The sequence below is a fragment of the Budorcas taxicolor genome, chromosome 17 (assembly GCF_023091745.1).
Source record: "Budorcas taxicolor isolate Tak-1 chromosome 17, Takin1.1, whole genome shotgun sequence".
Classification (NCBI taxonomy): domain Eukaryota; kingdom Metazoa; phylum Chordata; class Mammalia; order Artiodactyla; family Bovidae; genus Budorcas; species Budorcas taxicolor.
In genome coordinates, this window is record NC_068926.1 from 2,259,520 (window position 1) to 2,278,231 (window position 18,712).

The 18,712-nt window shown below is 37.4% G+C and overlaps 1 protein-coding gene across 1 annotated transcript in view; it reads left to right on the plus strand.

Annotated features, from left to right (window-relative positions):
• Positions 1 to 18,712, plus strand: part of TLL1 (tolloid like 1) — a 325,786-nt gene that overhangs the window by 192,082 nt on the left and 114,992 nt on the right. Inside the window, exon 9 of the mRNA XM_052654737.1 lies at positions 15,174 to 15,289. Coding sequence (XP_052510697.1) covers positions 15,174 to 15,289 — 116 coding nt within the window. The remainder of the gene's footprint in view (positions 1 to 15,173; positions 15,290 to 18,712) is intronic.

Here is an 18,712-nt window from a genome sequence, read left to right on the forward strand (position 1 = left end):
GTATGTGTAGTCACTCATAGATATAGTCACAATAGATGTTTACAAATTTAAAAGTGGTGTTAAACATACAGTATATATACAGAATATCTACATTTATTGGATGTACATCTGTGTACAGTTGTAGGGATGGAAGACCAGTTTAATTGTGCAGAGAATTTAAATATTGGCAATTTTTTAAACACTTGAACATTAAATTTATTTTTTAAATTAATATGAAGTTCTTTTTAGTTATATAAAATCTGTAATTCCTGATGTAATTCTCTGAAATTTCAAAGAAAATATCACTTATATGTGTTTATATACAATTCTTGATTCAAATATGTTGCCAACATGCAAAAAAAAAAAAAAATTAGTCACTTTCTCATTTATTCACAGGCCCATTTGTTCATAAAACATTTCTTAGTTCAGTTGATAGTACTACACACAGATCGTTCCAAGCCAAAACTGTGGAGGGCATTCTCTCTTCACCCCTTTTTCTGCCACACTTCCTACAACTAATCAGTCCTGCTGCCTTCTTGGTATCTATCTCACCTTCTTGAAGCGAATCCCCTATCCTAGGGATCCTCACCTTTTGTCTGGATTACCACAGTGCTTCCTAATTAACCTTTTCCCTCTGTTCTTACATCTCTTTAGTTCTCTGGCCATACTGCTGTTCAAGTGGCACTTCAATATGCAGAGCTTACTCTGCTTATTTCAGCATAAAGACTGTTTTCCTTTTCCCTGTCTCTTCCCCAGCCTCTTTGCTAGGTGTTTCACTTCCAGCCTAGTTTCTCCCTCCTACTTCATCCAGCACCTGACACTATAGTGTGCTTACCTCCTGCTTCTTCCTCAATCCAGAAAACTCCTACTGACTCCTGGCCAAGTCCTAATTAATATTCAGGATTTAGCTTCTATGTAACCTCCTACTTAAAAACTAAGTGATCTCCCAGGATTCCCATAGTAGTAAATGCCCTATTTGCTCTGGCCTTCATGTCTTATCCCTAAAACCATCAATTCACTTGTCATTTCCCAATTAGAGTGTAATCTTTAGGATCGGAAGTAGACTTTTCCCTCAGGGTATTTTGTTGTTGTTTAGTCACTATGTGTCCAAATCTTTGAGACCCAATGGACTGCAGTTACCAGGCTTCCCCATCTTTCACTGTCTCCTGGAGTTTGCTCAAACTCATGTCCATTGAGTCAGTGATGCTATCCAACCATCTCATCCCCTGCTGCCCCCTTCTCCTCCCATCCTCAATCTTTCCAGCCTGAGTCTTTTCCAATGAGATGGCTCTTCGCATTAGGTGATGAAAATAATGGAGCTTCAGCTTCCGCATCAGTCCTTCTAATGAATATTCAGGATTGATTTCCTTTAGGATGGACTGGTTTGATCTTTTTGCAGTCCAAGAGTCTTCTCTAGCACCATCATTCAAACACATTAATTCTTCAACTCTAGACCTTCTTTCTGACTGAACTCTCACATTTGTTCAAGACTACTGAAAAAAACCATGGCTTTCACTGTACGGACCTTTGTCAGCAAAATGATATCTCTGGTTTTTAATATGCTGTCTAGGTTTGTCATAGCTTTCCTTTCAAGGAGCAAGAATCTTTTAATTTCATGGCGGCAGTCACTGTTAATAGTGATCTTGGAAACCAAGAAAATAAAATATGTCACTGCTTTCCCATTTTCCTGTTCTATTTGCCATGAAGTGATGGGAACAGATGCCATGAAAGTGAAAATGAAAGTCACACAGTCATGTCCGACTCTTTGCAACCCCATGTACAGTCCATGGAATTCTCCAGACCAGAATACTGATGTAGATACCCTTTTCCTTCTCCAGGGATTTTTCCCAACCCAGGGATCGAACCAAGGTCTCCCTTATTGCTGGATGATTCTTTACCAGCTGAGCCACAAGGGAAGCCCAAGAATACTGGAGTGGATAGTTCAGTCGCTCAGTCATGTCCGGCTCTTTGCAACCCCATGAATCGCAGCACGCCAGGCCTCCCTGTCCATCACCAACTCCCAGAGTTCACTCAGACTCACATCCATTGAGTCGGTGATGCCATCCAGCCATCTCACTCTCTGTCGTCCCCTTCTCCTCCTGCCCCCAATCCCTCCCAGCATCAGAGTCTTTTCCAGTGAGTCAATTCTTCACATGACGTGGCCAAAGTACTGGAGTTTCAACTTCAGCATCATTCCTTCCAAAGAAATCCCAGGGTTGATCTCCTTCAGAATGGACTGGTTGGATCTCTTTGCAGTCCAAGGGACTCTCAAGAGTCTTCTCCAACACCACATTTCAAAAGCATCAGTTCTTTGGCGCTCAGCCTTCTGTCCAACTCTCACATCCATACATGACCACTGGAAAAACCATAGCCTTGATTAGACGGACCTTAGTCGACAAAGTAATGTCTCTGCTTTTGAATATGCTATCTAGGTTGGTCATAACTTTTCTTCCAAGGAGTAAGCGTCTTTTAATTTCATGGAGCAATCACCATCTGCAGTGATTTTGGAGCTCAGAAAAATAAAGTCTGACACTGTTTCTACTGTTTCCCCATTTATTTCCCATGAACTGATGGGACAAGATGCCATGATCTTCGTTTTCTGAATGTTGAGCTTTAAGCCAACTTTGTCACTCTCCTCTTTCACTTTCATTAACAGGCTTTTTAGTTCCTCTTCAATTTCTGCCATAAGGGTGGTGTCATCTGCATATCTGAGGTTATTGATATTTCTCCCAGCAATCTTCATTCCAGCTTGTGTTTCTTTCAGTCCAGCGTTTCTCATGATGTACTCTGCATGTAAGTTAAATAAGTAGGGTGACAATATATAGCCTTGATGTACTCCTTTTCCTATTTGAAACCAGTCTGTTGTTCCATGCCCAGTTCTAACTGTTGTTTCTTGACCTGCATACAGATTTCTCAAGAAACAGGTCAGGTGGTCTGGTATTCCCATCTCTTTCAGAATTTTCAAATGTTTATTGTGATCCACACAGGCAAAGGCTTTGACATAGTCAATAAAGCAGAAATAGATGATTTTCTGGAACTCTCTTGCTTTTTCCATGATCCAGCAGATGTTGGCAACTTGATTTCTGGTTCCTCTGCCTTTTCTAAAACCAGCTTGAACGTCAGGAAGTTCACAGCTCACGTATTGGTAAAGCCTGGCTCGGAGAATTTTGAGCATTACTGTACTAGCATGTGAGATGAGTGCAATTGTGCGGTGGTTTGAGCAAACTATGGCTTTGCCTTTCCTTGGGATTGGAATGAAAACTGACTTTTTCCAGTCTTGTAGCCACTGCTGAGTTTTCCAAATTTGCTGGCATATTGAGTGCAGCACTTTCACAGCAGCATCTTTCAGGATTTGAAAGAGCTCAAATGGAATTCCACCAGGTCCACTAGCTTTGTTCATAGTGATGCTTTCTAAGGCCCACTTGACTTCACATTCCAGGATGTCTGGCTCTAGATGAGTGATCACACCCTCGTGATTATCTGGGTCATGAAGATCCTTTTTGTACAGTTCTTCTGTGTATTCTTGCCACCTCTTCTTAATATCTTCTGCTTCTGTTAGGTCCAGACCATTTCTGTCCTTTATCGAGCCCATCTTTGCATGAAATAATCCCTTGGTGTCTCTAATTTTCTTGAAGAGATCTCTAGTCTTTCCCATTCTGTTCTTTTCCTCTATTTCTTTGCATTTATTGCTGAAGAAGATTTTCTTTTTCTTTTTTGCTTTATTTTATTTATTTATTTATTTATTTACTTTACAATACTGTAATGGTTTTGCCTTACATTGACATGAATCTGCCACAGGTCTACATTACTTCCCAATCCTGAACCCCTCTCCCACCACCTTCCCATGTCATCTTCCGGGTCATCCCAGTGCACCAGCCCCAAGCATCCTGTAACCTGTATCAAGCCTAAACTAGTGATTTGTTTCTTACATGATAGTATACATGTTTCAATGCCATTCTCCCAAATCATCCCACCCTCTCCCTCTCCCAAAGACTCCAAAAGTCTGTTCTTTACATCTGTGTCTCTTTTGCTGTCTCACATACAGGGTTATCGTTACCATCTTTCTAAATTCCATATATATGTATTAGTGTACTGTATTGGTGTTTTTCTTTCTGGCTTACTTCACTCTGTATAATCAGCTCCAGTTTCATCCACCTCATTAGAACTGACTCAAATGTATTCTTTTTAATGCCTGAGTAATACTCCATTGTGTATATGTACCACAGCTTTATTATCCATTCGTCTGCTGATGGACATCTAGGTTGCTTCCATGTCCTGGCTATTATACACAGTGCTGTGATGAACATTGGGGTACACGTGTCTCTTTCAATTCTGGTTTCCTCGGTGTGTATGCCCAGCAGTGGGATTGCTGGGTCATAAGGCAGTTCTATTTGCAATTTTTTAAGGATTCTCCACACTGTTCTCCATAGTGGCTGTACTAGTTTGCATTCCTACCAACAGTGTAAGAGGGTTCCCTTTTCTCCGCACCCTCTCCAGCATTTATTGCTTGTAGACTTTTGGATTGCAGCCATCCTGACTGGTGTGAAATGGTACCTCATTGTGGTTTTGATTTGCATTTCTCTGATAATAAGTGATGTTGAGCATCTTTTCGTGTGTTTGTTAGCCATCCATATGTCTTCTTTGGAGAAATGTCTATTTAGCTCTCTGGCCCATTTTTTGACTGGGTCATTTATTTTTCTGGAATTGAGCTGCATAAGTTGCTTGTATATTCTTGAGATTAATTGTTTGTCAGTTGCTTCATTTGCTATTATTTTCTCCCATTCTGAAGGCTGTCTTTTCACCTTGCTTATAGTTTCCTTTGTTGTGCAGAAGCTTTTAAGTTTAATTAGATCCCATTTGTTTATTTTTGCTTTTATTTCCAGTATTCTGGGAGGTGGATCATAGAGGATCCTGCTGTGATTCATGTCGGAGAGTGTTTTGCCTATTTCACCTCTAGGAATTTTCTAGTTTCTGGTCTTACATTTAGATCTTTAATCAACTTTGAGTTTATTTTTGTGTATAGTGTTAGAGAGTGTTCTCGTTTCATTTTTTTGCAAGTGGTTGACCAGTTTTCCCAGCACCACTTGTTAAAGAGTTTGTCTTTAATCTATTGTATATTCTTGCCTCCTTTGTCGAAGATAAGGTGTCCATAGGTGTGTGGATTTATCTGTGGGCTTTCTATTTTCTTCCATTGATCTACACTTCTGTCTTTGTGCCAGTACCATACTGTCTTTATGACTGTGGTTTTGTAATAGAGCCTGAAGTCAGGCAGGTTGATTCCTCCAGTTCCATTTTTCTTTCTCAAGATTGCTTTGGCCATTTGAGGTTTTTTGTGTTTCCATACAAATTGTGAAATTATTTGTTCTAGCTCTGTGAAAAATACCACTGATAGCCTGATAGGGATTTCATTGAATCTGTCGATTGCTTTGGGTAGTATACTCATTTCTACTATATTGATTCTTCTGATTCATGAACATGGAATATTTTTCCATCTATTAGTGTCCTATTTGATTTCTTTCATCAGTGTTTTATAGTTTTCTATATATAGGTCTTTAGTTTCTTTAGGTAGATATATTCCCAAGTATTTTATTCTTTTCATTGCAATGGTGAATGGAATTGTTTCCTTAATTTCTTTTTCTGCCAAGAGACCCACCTCAAAGCAAAGGACACATACAGACTGAAAGTGAAGGGCTGGAAAAAGATATTCCATGCAAATAGAGACCAAAAGAAAGCAGGAGTATCTATACTCATATCAGATAAAATAGACTTTAAAACAAAGGCAGTAAAAAGAGACAAAGAAGGCCACTACATAATGATCAAAGGATCAATCCAAGAAGAAGATATAACAATTATAAATATTATGCACCCAACATAGGAGCACCACAATATGTAAGACAAATGCTAACAAGAATGAAAGGGGAAATTAACAATAACACAGTAACAGTGGGAGACTTTAATACCCCACTCACACCTATGGACAGATCAACTAAACAGAAAATTAACGAAGAAACACAAACTTTAAATGATACAATAGACCAGTTGGACCTAATTAATATCTATAGAACATTTCAGCCTAAAACAATGAATTTCACCTTCTTCTCAGGTGCTCACAGAACCTTCTCCAGGATAGATCACATCCTGGGCCATAAACCTAGCTTTGATAAATTCAACAAAATTAAAATAATTCCAAACATCTTTTCTGACCATAATGCATTAAGATTAGATCTCAATTATAGGAGAAAAACTATTAACATATGGAGGCTGAACAACACGCTTATGAATAACCAACAAATCATAGAAAAAATCAAAAAGAAATCAAAATATGTATAGATACAAATGAAAATGAAAACACAACAACCCAAAACCTGTGGGACACTATAAAAGCAGTGCTAAGGGGAAAGTTCATAGCAATACAGGCATACCTCAAGAAACAAGAAAAAAGTCAAATAAATTACCTAACTCTACACCTAAAGCAACTAGAAAAGGAAGAAATGGAAAACCCCAGGGTTAGTAGAAGGAAAGAAATCTTAAAAATAAGGGCAGAAATATATGCAAAAGAAACAAAAGAGACCATAGCAAAAATCAACAAAACAAAAAGCTGGTTCTTTGAAAGGATAAATAAAATTGACAAACCATTACCCAGACTCATCAAGAAACAAAGGGAGAAAAATCAAATCAATACAATTAGAAATGAAAATGGAGAGATCACAACAGACAACACAGAAATACAAAGGATCATAAGAGACTACTATCAGCAATTATATGCCAATAAAATGGACAACTTGGAAGAAATGGACAAATTCTTAGAAAAGTACAACTTTCCAAAACTGAATCAGGAAGAAATAGAAAATCTTAACAGACCCATCACAAGCATGGCAATTGAAACTGTAATCAGAAATCTTCCAGCAAACAAAAGCTCAGGTCCAGATGGCTTCACAGCTGAATTCTACCAAAAATTTTGAGAATAGCTAACACCTATCCTACTCAAACTCTTCCAGAAAATTGCAGAGGAAGGTAAACTTCCAAACTCATTATATGAGGCCACCATCACCCTAATACCAAAACCTGACAAAGATGCCACAAAAAAAGAAAACTACAGGTCAATATCATTGATGAACATAGATGTAAAAATCCTTAACAAAATTCTAGCAATCAGAATCCAGCAACACATTAAAAAGATCATACACCATGACCAAGTGGGCTTTATCCCAGGGATGCAAGGATTCTTCAATATCCAAAAATCAATCAATGTAATTCACCCCATTAACAAATTGAAAAATAAAAGCCATATGATTATCTTAATAGATGAAGAGAAAGCCTTTGACAAAATTCAACATCCATTTATGATAAAAAAAAAAAAACTCTCCAGAAAGCAAGAATACAAGGAACATACCTCAACATAATAGAAGCTATATATGACAAACCCACAGCAAACATAATCCTCAATGGTGAAAAATTGAAAGCATTTCCCCTAAAGTCAGAAATAAGACAAGGGTGCCCACTTTCACCACTACTATTCAACATAGTTCAGGAAGTTTTGGCCACAGCAACCAGAGCAGAAAAAGAAACAAAAGGAATCCAAATTGGAAAAGAAGAAGTAAAACTCTCACTGTCTGCAGATGACATGATCCTCTACATAGAAAACCCTAAAGACACCACCAGAAAATTACTAGAGCTAATCAATGAATATAGTAGAGTTGCGGGATATAAAATCAACACACAAAATCCCTTGCATTCCTATATACTAATAATGAAGAAGGTTTTCTTATCTCTTCTTGCTATTCTTTGGAACTCTGCATTCACATGCTTATAACTTTCCTTTTCTCCTTTGCTTTTTGCCTCTCTTCTTTTCACAGCCATTTGTAAGGCCTCCCCAGACAGCCATTTTGCTTTTTTGCATTTCTTTTCCATGGGGATGGTCTTGATCCCTGTCTCCTGTACAATATCATGAACCTCATTCCATAGTTCATCAGGCTATCTATCAGATCTAGGCCCTTAAAACTATTTCTCACTTCCACTGTATAATCATAAGGGATTTAATTTAGGTCATACCTGAATGGTCTAGCAGTTTTCCCTACTTTCTTCAATTTAAGTCTGAATTTGGTAATAAGGAGTTCATGATCTGAGCCACAGTCAGCTCCTGGTCTTGTTTTTGTTGACTGTATAGAGCTTCTCCATTTTTGGCTGCAAAAAATAGAATCAATCTGATTTCGGTGTTGGCCATCTGGTGATGTCCATGTGTAGAGTCTTCTCTTGTGTTGTTGGAAGAGGGTGTTTGCTATGACCAGTGCATTTTCTTGGCAAAACTCTATTAGACTTTGCCCTGCTTCATTCTGCATTCCAAGGCCAAATTTGCCTGTTATTCCAGGTGTTTCTTGACTTCCTACTTTTGCATTCCAGTCCCCTATAATGAAAAGGACATCTTTTTTGGGTGTTAGTTCTAAAATATCTTGTAGGTCTTCATAAAACCATTCAACTTCAGCTTCTTCAGCATTACTGGCTGGGGCATAGACTTGGATTACTGTGATATTGAATGGTTTGCCTTGGAGATGAACAGAGATCATTCTGTCATGTTTGAGCTTCCATCCAAGAACTGCATTTCAGACTCTTTTGTTGACCATGATGGCTACTCCATTTCTTCTGAGGGATTCCTGCCCACAGTAGTAGATATAATGGTCATCTCAGTTAAATTCACCCATTCTAGTCCATTTTATTTCACTGATTCCTAGAATGTCGACGTTCACTCTTGCCATCTCTTGTTTGACTATTTCCAATTTGCCTTGATTCATGGACCTGACATTCCAGGTTCCTATGAAATATTGCTCTTTACAGCATCGGACCTTGCTTCTATTACCAGTCACATCCACAGCTGGGTATTGCTTTTGCTTTGGCTCCATCCCTTCATTCTTTCTGGAGTTATTTCTCCGCTGATCTCCAATAGCATATTGGTCACCTACTGACTAGCCATCCTGGAATGTGAAGTAAAGTGGGCCTTGGAAAGCATCGCTATGAACAAAGCTAGTGGAGGTGATGGCATTCCAGTTGAGCTATTTCAAATCCTCAAAGATGATGCTGTCAAAGTGCTGCACTCAATATGCCAGCAAATTTGGAAAACTCAGCAGCGGCCACAGGACTGGAAAAGGTCAGTGTTCATTCCAATCCCAAAGAAAGGCAATGCCAAAGAATGCTCAAACTACCACACAATTGCACTTATCCCACATGCTAGTAAAGTAGTGCTCAAAATTGTCCAAGCCAGGCTTCAGTAGTACATGAACCATGAACTTCCTGATGTTCAAGCTGGTTTTAGAAAAGGCAGAGGCACCAGAGATCAAATTGCCAACATCTGCCTTATCATGGTAAAAGCAAGAGAGTTCCAGAAAAACATCTATTTCTGCCGTCTTGACTATGCCAAAGCCTTTGACTGTGTGGATCACAATAAACTGTGGAAATTTCTGAAAGAGATGGGAATACCAGACCACCTGACCTGCCTCTTGAGTAACCTATATGCAGGTCAAGAAGCAGCAGTTAGAACCGGACATGGAACAACAGACTGGTTCCAAATAGAAAAGGAGCACATCAAGGCTGTATATTGTCACCCTGCTTATTTAACTTACATGCAGAGTACATCATGAGAAATGCTGGGCTGGAAGAAACACAAGCTGGAATCAAGATTGCCAGGAGAACTATCAATAACCTCATAAATGCAGATGACACCACCTTTATAGCAGAAAATGAAGAGGACCTCTAAAGCCTCTTTATGAAAGTGAAAGAGGAGAATGAAAAAGTTGGCCTAAAGCTCAACATTCGGAAAACGAAGATCATGGCAACCGGTCCCATCACTTCATGGGAAATAGATGGGGAAAGAGTGGAAACAGTGGAAACAGTGTCAGACTTTATTTTGGGGGGCTCCAAAATCACTGCAGATGGTGATTGCAGCCATGAAATTAAAAGATGCTTACTCTTTGGAAGAAAAGTTATGACCAACCTAGATAGTATATTCAAAAGCAGAGACATTACTTTGTCGAACTAAGGTCCATCTAATCAAGGCTATGGTTTTTCCAGTGGTCATGTATGGATGTGAGAGTTGGACTGTGAAGAAGGCTGAGCACTGAAGAATTTATGCTTTTGAACTGTGGTGTTGGAGAAGACTCTTAAGAGTCCCTTGGACTGCAAGGAGATCCAACCAGTCCATTTTGAAGATCAGCCCTGGGATTTCTTTGGAAGGAATGATGCTAAAGCTGAAAATCTAGTACTTTGGCCACCTCATGCGAAGAGTTGACTCATTGGAAAAGACTCTGATGCTGGGAGGGATTGGGGGCAGGAGGAGAAGGGGACGACAGAGGATGAGATGGCTGGATGGCATCACCGACTCGATGGACGTGAGTCTGAGTGAACTCCGGGAGTTGGTGATGGACAGGGAGGCCTGGCGTACTATGATTCATGGGGTTGCAAAGAGTCGGACACGACTGAGCGATTGAACTGAACTGAGCCTATTTCACTAGAATTAGGTCCTCAAGGTTCATCCCTGTTGTAGCACGTGACAGATTTCTTTCTGTTTTAAGATTGAATAATATTCCATTGTATTCATGTACCACATTTTATTTATTCATTCATCCAATGATAAGACAGTTTATTTTTATGGCTACTCTCAGTAATACTTAATGAATATATGAGTATACATATTTCTTCAACACTGTTTTCAATTCTTTTGCATCAATACCCAGAAGTAGAGTTGCTATATAATTTGGTAGTTCTATTTATTATTTCTGAGGAAACTCCACATTGTTTTCCGCAGTGGCCGAACCATTTTACATTCCTAACAGCAGTGCAAAGTTGTTTCTCTACATCCTCACCAACACTTGCTATTTCCGTTTTTTCAATAATGGCCAACAAGCCATTGTGAGGTGATATCTCATTGTGGTTTTGATTTTCATTTCTCTGATTATTGGTGACATTGAGCACTTTTTTCATGTATCTATTGGCCATTTGTTTGTCTTCTGTGGAGAAATGTCTATTCACGTCCTTTGCCCATTTTAAAATTTGGTTACTTGGGGTTTGTTTTGTTGTTTGTTTGCTGAGTTCCTTCTGTGTTTTGGATAATAACCCCTTATCAGATGCACGATTTGCAAATGTTCCATTCCAAAGATTTCTTTTCATTTTATGAATTTTTTTCCTTTGCTACACAGTTGTTTAGCTTGTTGTTGTCTCCCTTGTCTATTTTTACTCTTATTATCTGTGCTTTTGGTTTCATATCTAAGCAATCATTGCCAAGACCTCTGTTGTGATGTTTTTCACCTATGTTTTTCTTTTGGGAATTTTACAATTTGGGGTCTTACTTTTAGGTCTTTAATCCACTTTAAGTTGATTTTTGTGGATAGTGGAAAAATTGGTTCGATTTTATTCCCTTGTATGTGTGTATCTAGTTTCCCTAAGAATTTATGGAGGAGCCTATCTTTTCACCATTGAAAGGTCTTGGCACCTTTATCAAAGATCCCATTTTACTGTTTAGGTGTGGGTTTATTTTTGGCTCTTTATTCTGTCCCATTGGTCTATATGCCTCTCTTATGCTAGTATCATACTTAAAAAAATTTTTTTCTTTACAATATTGTATTGGTTCGATTTGTAGTATGTTTTTAGGTTAAGAACAACGAAGCTTCCAGCTCTGTTTTTTTTTTTTTTCCTCAAGATTGTTTTGGCTATTTAGGATTTGTAATTCTATATGAATTTTAAGACTTTTCCTTCCATTTCTACAAAAATATGCCACTAGGAATTTGATAGGGATTGCATTGAATTTTAGAAATTTATCCATGCTTTGACTAGGATGGATAATATTTTAACAATATTAAGTTTTCCAATCCATGAACACATCTTTGTGTCCTCTTAAATTTCTTTTATCAATGTTTTGTAGTCTTCAATGTTCATGTCTTTTGCCTCAAGTTTATTTTGCCTCTTTCATTCCTAAATATTTTATTACTGAGGGGTTTTTTTTTTTATAAAAAGAGTTATTTTCTTAATTTCATTTTCATATTGTTCATTGATAGTTAATGGATATGCAACTGAATTTTGTGTGTTGATTTTGTATTCTACACTTTTGTATAATTTTTTTTATTACTTCTAACAGTTTTTTTTTTTTTGGGGGGGGTCTGTGTAATCTTTATGGTTTTGTACGTATAAGATCATGTCATCTGCCTACAGAGATGAAAATTCAATTTGTGAATTGTTTTATTTTAGAATGATTTTTATTAGGAGACTGATGATAATTTTTCTTTGTATATTTTTTTTCTTTTAGATAAGATTGGGTTTTTTTTTTTAGCTCAAAGATACATTATAAAAATTAATCCCACAGTTTTCCTACCTGTGTCAGAGGTATCTAAGTGTTAAATAGAGGACTTTGGGCATCACAATACTTGACCCCTACAAAACAACTTCATGAAGTACATATTAATAAGATAGCCACTTTAAAGAACAGAAAACTGAGGTTGAGGGCTTTGAGACTTGCTTGTATGACATAACAAGGGATTATGCCATGAGCCAAACTTCTCTCTTCTCATCCATATACTAAATAGATTACTGTGTAAATGAAGAGACTGTGTATTTAACTTAGTGGTGCCATCTTTTCCTTGCTAATTTTCCTTTAGTTGTTTTAGTTATAAAATTATTTTTTATACCTGAACATGAATCAACAAATGCCCAGGAAAATTTATGAAAATCTTCTGAAATAAGGATCAGGTAGCCTGGGATAGCCACATGTACTGAGGGAAATGCACAAATGATTACAACTTGGCAATTTTTGTCCACATTTCTTGCATTATAAGTAGGTGCTATATAATACATTTATTAGATTTTTGAACTATATTCTTTTTTTTTTTTTTGCATTTCAGAGAGCTTTCTGTTTCATCATTTTATCAGTATAATAATGTTTGTTTACATGTGTGAGTTAATTGTTTTAATTCCTCTTGAGGAAATCCAGTACCAACATTCTATGTGGCTTAGAATTACAGAATTTATTTTTAAACTGCTGTAGGTTTTTTTTTTTTTTTTGTAGCTTTTTTCATTGAAACACGCTAAATTCCCCCAACACACTGATCATAATTAGAAGCACATTGGTTACATTAATAAATCTTAATAAATTTTCATTTTTCTAAGGGTTCTTATAATGTCTCATTTATCAAGTATCCTTAGATGATTCATGAAAAGTGCTGATTACATATTTTTTACCTTGAACATTTTTCTTTTATTCTCAAGTTGCTTTTATCTACCTGTTTATCAGAATAAGTATTGCTTGCTCTTATTTTAAATTTATTTTGTTATACAAACATTATTTGTTGTTGTTCTTCAGCCTCTCAGTCATGTCCGACTCTTTGTGACCACATGAACTGCAGTATACCAGGCTTCCCTTGTCCTAAACCATCTCCCGGAGTTTGCTCAAACTCATGTCCATTGAGTCTGTGAGGCCATCCAACCATCTCATCCTCTGTCATCCGCTTTTCCTTCTGCCTTCAATCATTCCCAGCATCAGGGTCTTTTCCAATGAGTCGGTTCTTTGCATCAGGTGGCCAAACTATTGGAGCTTCAACTTCAGCATCAGTCCTTCCAATGAGTATTCAGGGTGATTTCCTTTAGGATTGACTGGTTGGATCTCCTTTCTGTCCAAGGGACTCTTAAGAGTCTTCTCCCTCATGACAGTTCAAAGGCATCAGTTCTTAAGTGCTCAGCCTTTTTTTATTGTTCCAGCTCTCACATCCGTACATGACTATGGGAAACACCATAGCTTTGACTATGCGGACCTTTGTAGTTAATGTCTGTTTTTTAATACACTGTCTAGGTTTGTCCAAGGAGCAAGCGTCTTTTAATTTCATGGCTGCATAAATATTTATATCATATCAAACTCTTTTTACATCTCTATTTTATGTCTTCCAAGACATTATTTTTGTTTCTTCATTTAAATCAAGATATGCAGAACCATTTATAATGTATTGTTTTGATGAGACAAGAGTTCACCTGCTAGAGTTCACCTGCTGACTCTATAATATGGTAATATATCAGGTTCTATTTTAGTCTTCTTCAGAAGGAAGGAGTTATTCTTTCAAACTGTTGAATGAAAACTATAAACAGCTTTATATAAATATTTATATAAACTTAACTGGTGTATAGGAATTATTCATGAATTAAGGATACTTAAATCTGCTTATATTCATTTGACTCAGATCATGTCTTGCAAAAGCAACAAGACAGTCCGTTGTAGAATGCTTCTGACTACAAACCTTGGTGGAACCAATGAGCTAATTATCCTCTGACCTTGTCTTTGTTGAATTGGCCTATAGATATTAGTCATACTGATCTTGAGGTTGTACAGCTGACTGTTTGCTACATCAGATGACTGATAATTGCTACCAAGAAGTTAGATAGGGGTTGTTGGTTGTTTGGTTGTTTCGTCGTTAAGTCATGTCCAACTCTTGTGACCCCATGGATGTAGCCTGCCAGGCTGCCTCTCCATGGGATTCTCCAGTGGATAGGGGTAGTAAAAGGAAAATAAAATTGCTTTCCCTGTCATTTCTACTTATTATAGGCAGAAAACAGAGAATAGATAAATATCTATATCTCATTGGAAAATTTGTCTTCCATAGTGTTTTATATTCCAATTTATTTCAGTTTATTTTGAAAAAAAAATTTCATTGTGTGTCATCTAAGCACCACTTTTATTGACTATTTATTCATTATTACTTAAATTTTATTTTTCCCAACTTTGATACAGTAGTCATTATTAAAATCAACTTCACTGTACACCAAATATAATAATAGAATATTTCATGGGGTCCCAGAATCACATTGAATAGGTACCCACTGGCTTGAATCTGAGTATGGGTGGTGTATAAGTTGGCTATTTGCTCTTTGGGAATGAATGAGAAATGTTTCCATGAGGAAGAATTTTATGTTTCTTCAGGTTATTTATCTCATAATCTTGTTATATGGTTAGCTATAGCAATCCCTTTAAGTATACTGAAATTCTAGTAAGAAAGACATTTAAAAAATTATTTATAAAGGAAAAGTGTTATACAAATATATATCCTTCTCTAATACCAAAAGACTCAAGATTCATTTATGATGCAAATGTCTTTTATAAAAAACAATAAATACTTTTATCCTTTTCATTTAAAAAAATCAAACATATGTTGTTTTTTTCTTTCTTTCAGCATGTGGAGAAACCCTACAAGAATCCAATGGCAATCTTTCCTCCCCAGGATTTCCAAATGGCTATCCATCTTATACACACTGCATCTGGAGAGTCTCTGTGACCCCAGGAGAGAAGGTAGTTTATCCCATCAAGTGTTCTCTTTTAGTCTCAAATGCAAAGGTTCATCTTCTTTCAAATATATTTTACTTTGTTTTCTATTCTTATTTGATTAATTGAATAGCTCAGAAAATTTATGATGGGTATTATTCAAACTCCAGGAATTTTTGGAAAGATATAATTTTGAAAGAAATAGTAAATGATCTAAAAGGGTTGACATAATACAAATTATGTTCTCAAACACAATGGAATTAAGTTAAAATCAGTATCAAAAAGATAACTAGAAAAATCCCACACATATTAAAATTGAGAAATATATATCAACTATCCCATTCATTCAATAAGAAATTATGATAAAAATTAGAAATTATTTTCAATTATAATAAAAGTACTGAGAATTGCAAGTCTGTAAGATACATCTAAAGTGCATTTAGAAAGAAATTCACAAACTTATATACTGTTATTAGGAAATTAAAAAATGCTCCAAACTAAAGAGATAGACATCCATATAAAGACGCTAGAAAGAGGAGCAACAAAATAAATGGAATAGTACATAAAGGAAGAAATAAAAAATAAATTTAAAAACATGAAACTGTATGTACAAAGTATGGACAAAGTTGGTACTTTGAAATGATTTAGAAAATAGATTTAGAAAACAATTAGATTTAAAAAACAATTTAGAGAAATGGATGAAAAAGATCAAGCAAAAAAGATTAACAGAGAAAGCACAATTATCTAATAATTAGAATAAAATGATTATTATAACCATAGATGCTTTAGACACCAAAAGAACATTTTGAACATTATGCCAATAACTTTGAAAATGTAAATGAAATGGGAAAATCACTACAAAATATTACTTAGTAAGCTCTTATTCAAGAAGAAATTAAAAATTTGAGTGTTTCTATAACCACTAGAGAAATCCAATTACTGTTTATTTGAATTATTAGTCAAAAAGTTTGTGACAATGAAAACCCAGGCTAGATGGCTTCATGAATAAGTTCTACCCAACAACCCAGAAAGAAATAAATGTAGTCTTGAATAAAGTCTTCCAGAGAATAAAATAAAAATTACACTCTAATCTTTTTATGGTTAGGGCTTCTCAGGTGGCTCAGTGGTAAAGAATCCACCTGTAATGCAGAAGATGTGGGTTTGATTCCTGGGTCAGGAAGATACCTTGGAGAAGGAAATAGCAACCCACTCCAATATTCTTGCCTTGAAAATCCCATGGGCAGAGGAGCCTGGAGGGCTACAGTTCATGGGTTTACAAAAGACGGGCATGACTTAGTCACTAAACACGGAAAGGTTGTTGCTGAATGATGCAAAGACAGGGGATTCTTGGCTTCCGGAGGAGAAGAATTCAATCCGGGGCCAGAGACGAGGCTTGATCTCTCAGAGCTTTAGTGTAATAAAGTTTTATTAAAGTATAAATGAGATAGGGAAAGCTTCTGACATAGGCATCAGAAGGGGACAGAAAGAGTACCCCCTTGCTAGTGTTAGCCATGGAGTTATATACTCTCTAATTAGTTATTAGGGTGAATCAAAAGAATGTCTGGAGGAAGAATGTCTAGTGAAGAATGCCTCACTAGACCTACTCCCATAATTTACATTTTAAGATAATAGGATTAGCCAGAAGGTTTTTTCCAGAGACTGTCTTCAAGCGGGATACATTATTGTTATATAAACCTCAGGAATGTAGAGGAAAAAAAGTGTGTCCTTTCTTCCTCCTTGAGAACTCCAGACCCCTCTCTCCTTGGGGACCCTTAGACTTTTTATCAATCTGCCTAGGAAATGACTCTCTCATTCCCCTCTTTTCTTTTAGGAGAATTATGTTGCCTAGGGAAAGGGGGGTCCTTTTCATCCCATAATTACTTCCTGCTGTTTAGGGGTTTGGTCCCTAAACTGTTGAGGAAACATATTCTCCTAACCCTCATATTGAGGGTCTCTGATCCAGGGGCCCTAAGTAATATTTGGAAGAGGCTGTGGCACTCTTAGGAGGTTGGACAACCATTTGTAACTTAAAAGCCTTCATGTGACTAGAAACAAATCCAGTTATACAGTTACAGTTGCAAGGCAAAATAATCCTTAAAACAAGTTAAAATCAAAATTAAAAGTCATATTATATCCAGAGTTACATCAGTCCATCTGAGGATTGTTAGATATCATCAGTTTAAGAAGAGGCACCACATGCGATAGTTATTGAAAGTATTTGCAGACTTGGAGAAAGTCTTTTCCTTGAAGTGGCGATGTCCACCACGGGAAGCCTTCCACTGATGAAGAGGGGAGTGCTCCACACACCCAGCAGTTAAACTGATTGTGAAATGCTGCGTAGGAGTGAGCCCAGGACAGGAAGGCATTGTCTTGAGGATCAAACAGCAGACTCAGGATTTTTGGAGTCAGCATACCATACGTAGGCTTACATAGATTATCAGGCCCATCTGAAAAGTGCAAAGTCAAAGCATAGAAAGTAAAGACATAAAATGAAGTCACTTAGTTCTGGTCAGGGTGCCACCTCTTAACTTGAGTGTGATGTACCCACGAATCAGTTCCTCACACTTTGACAGCTGTGGGAGAAGAAAGAATAACCTGGTAAGGGCCTTCCCAGAGGGGCTCAAGAGATGGGCCCCCAGACCCCAGTGTTTTTTGTGGACCTCAATTCCTGGCTCAAATGGAGGCTTGCTTGACTCAGGAGCCGTCTACTAGAGTTCTGTTAATGCCTGTTGAAAACCTGAGAGCTGAGTTACATAATTAGTTAATTCCAAGGCTTTGGGGTCTATAACAATGTGTGTAAGAAAGGCCTTCCATAAATACAATCAAAGGGGGACAGTCCCTCCTTTTAGGGGCAGTTCGAGCCTTCATTAAAACTATGTTCAGTTCAGTTCAGTTCAGTTGCTCAGTTGTGTCCGACTCTTTGTGACCCCATGAATCGCAGCACGCCAGGCCTTCCTGTCCATTACCAACTTCCAGAGTTCACTCAAACTCATGTCCATCGAGTCAGTGATGCCATCCAGCCATCTCATCCTCTGTCGTCCCCTTCTCTTCCTGCCCCCAATCCCTCCCAGCATCAGAGTCTTTTCCAATGAGTCAACTTTCACATGAGGTGGCCAAAGTACTGGAGTTTCAGCTTTAGCATCATTCCTTCCAAAGAACACCCAGGGCTGATCTCCTTTAGAATGGACTGGTTGGATCTCCTTGCAGTCCAAGGGACTCTCAAGAGTCTTCTCCAACACCACAGTTCAAAAGCATCAATTGTTCGGCACTCAGTTTTCCTCACGGTCCAACTCTCAAATCCATACATGACCACTGGGAAAACCATAGCCTTGACTAAACGGACTTTAGTCGGCAAAGTAATGTCTCTGCTTTTCAATATGCTCTCTAGGTTGGTCATAACTTTTCTTCCAAGGAGTAAACGTCTTTTAATTTCATGGCTGCAATCACCAT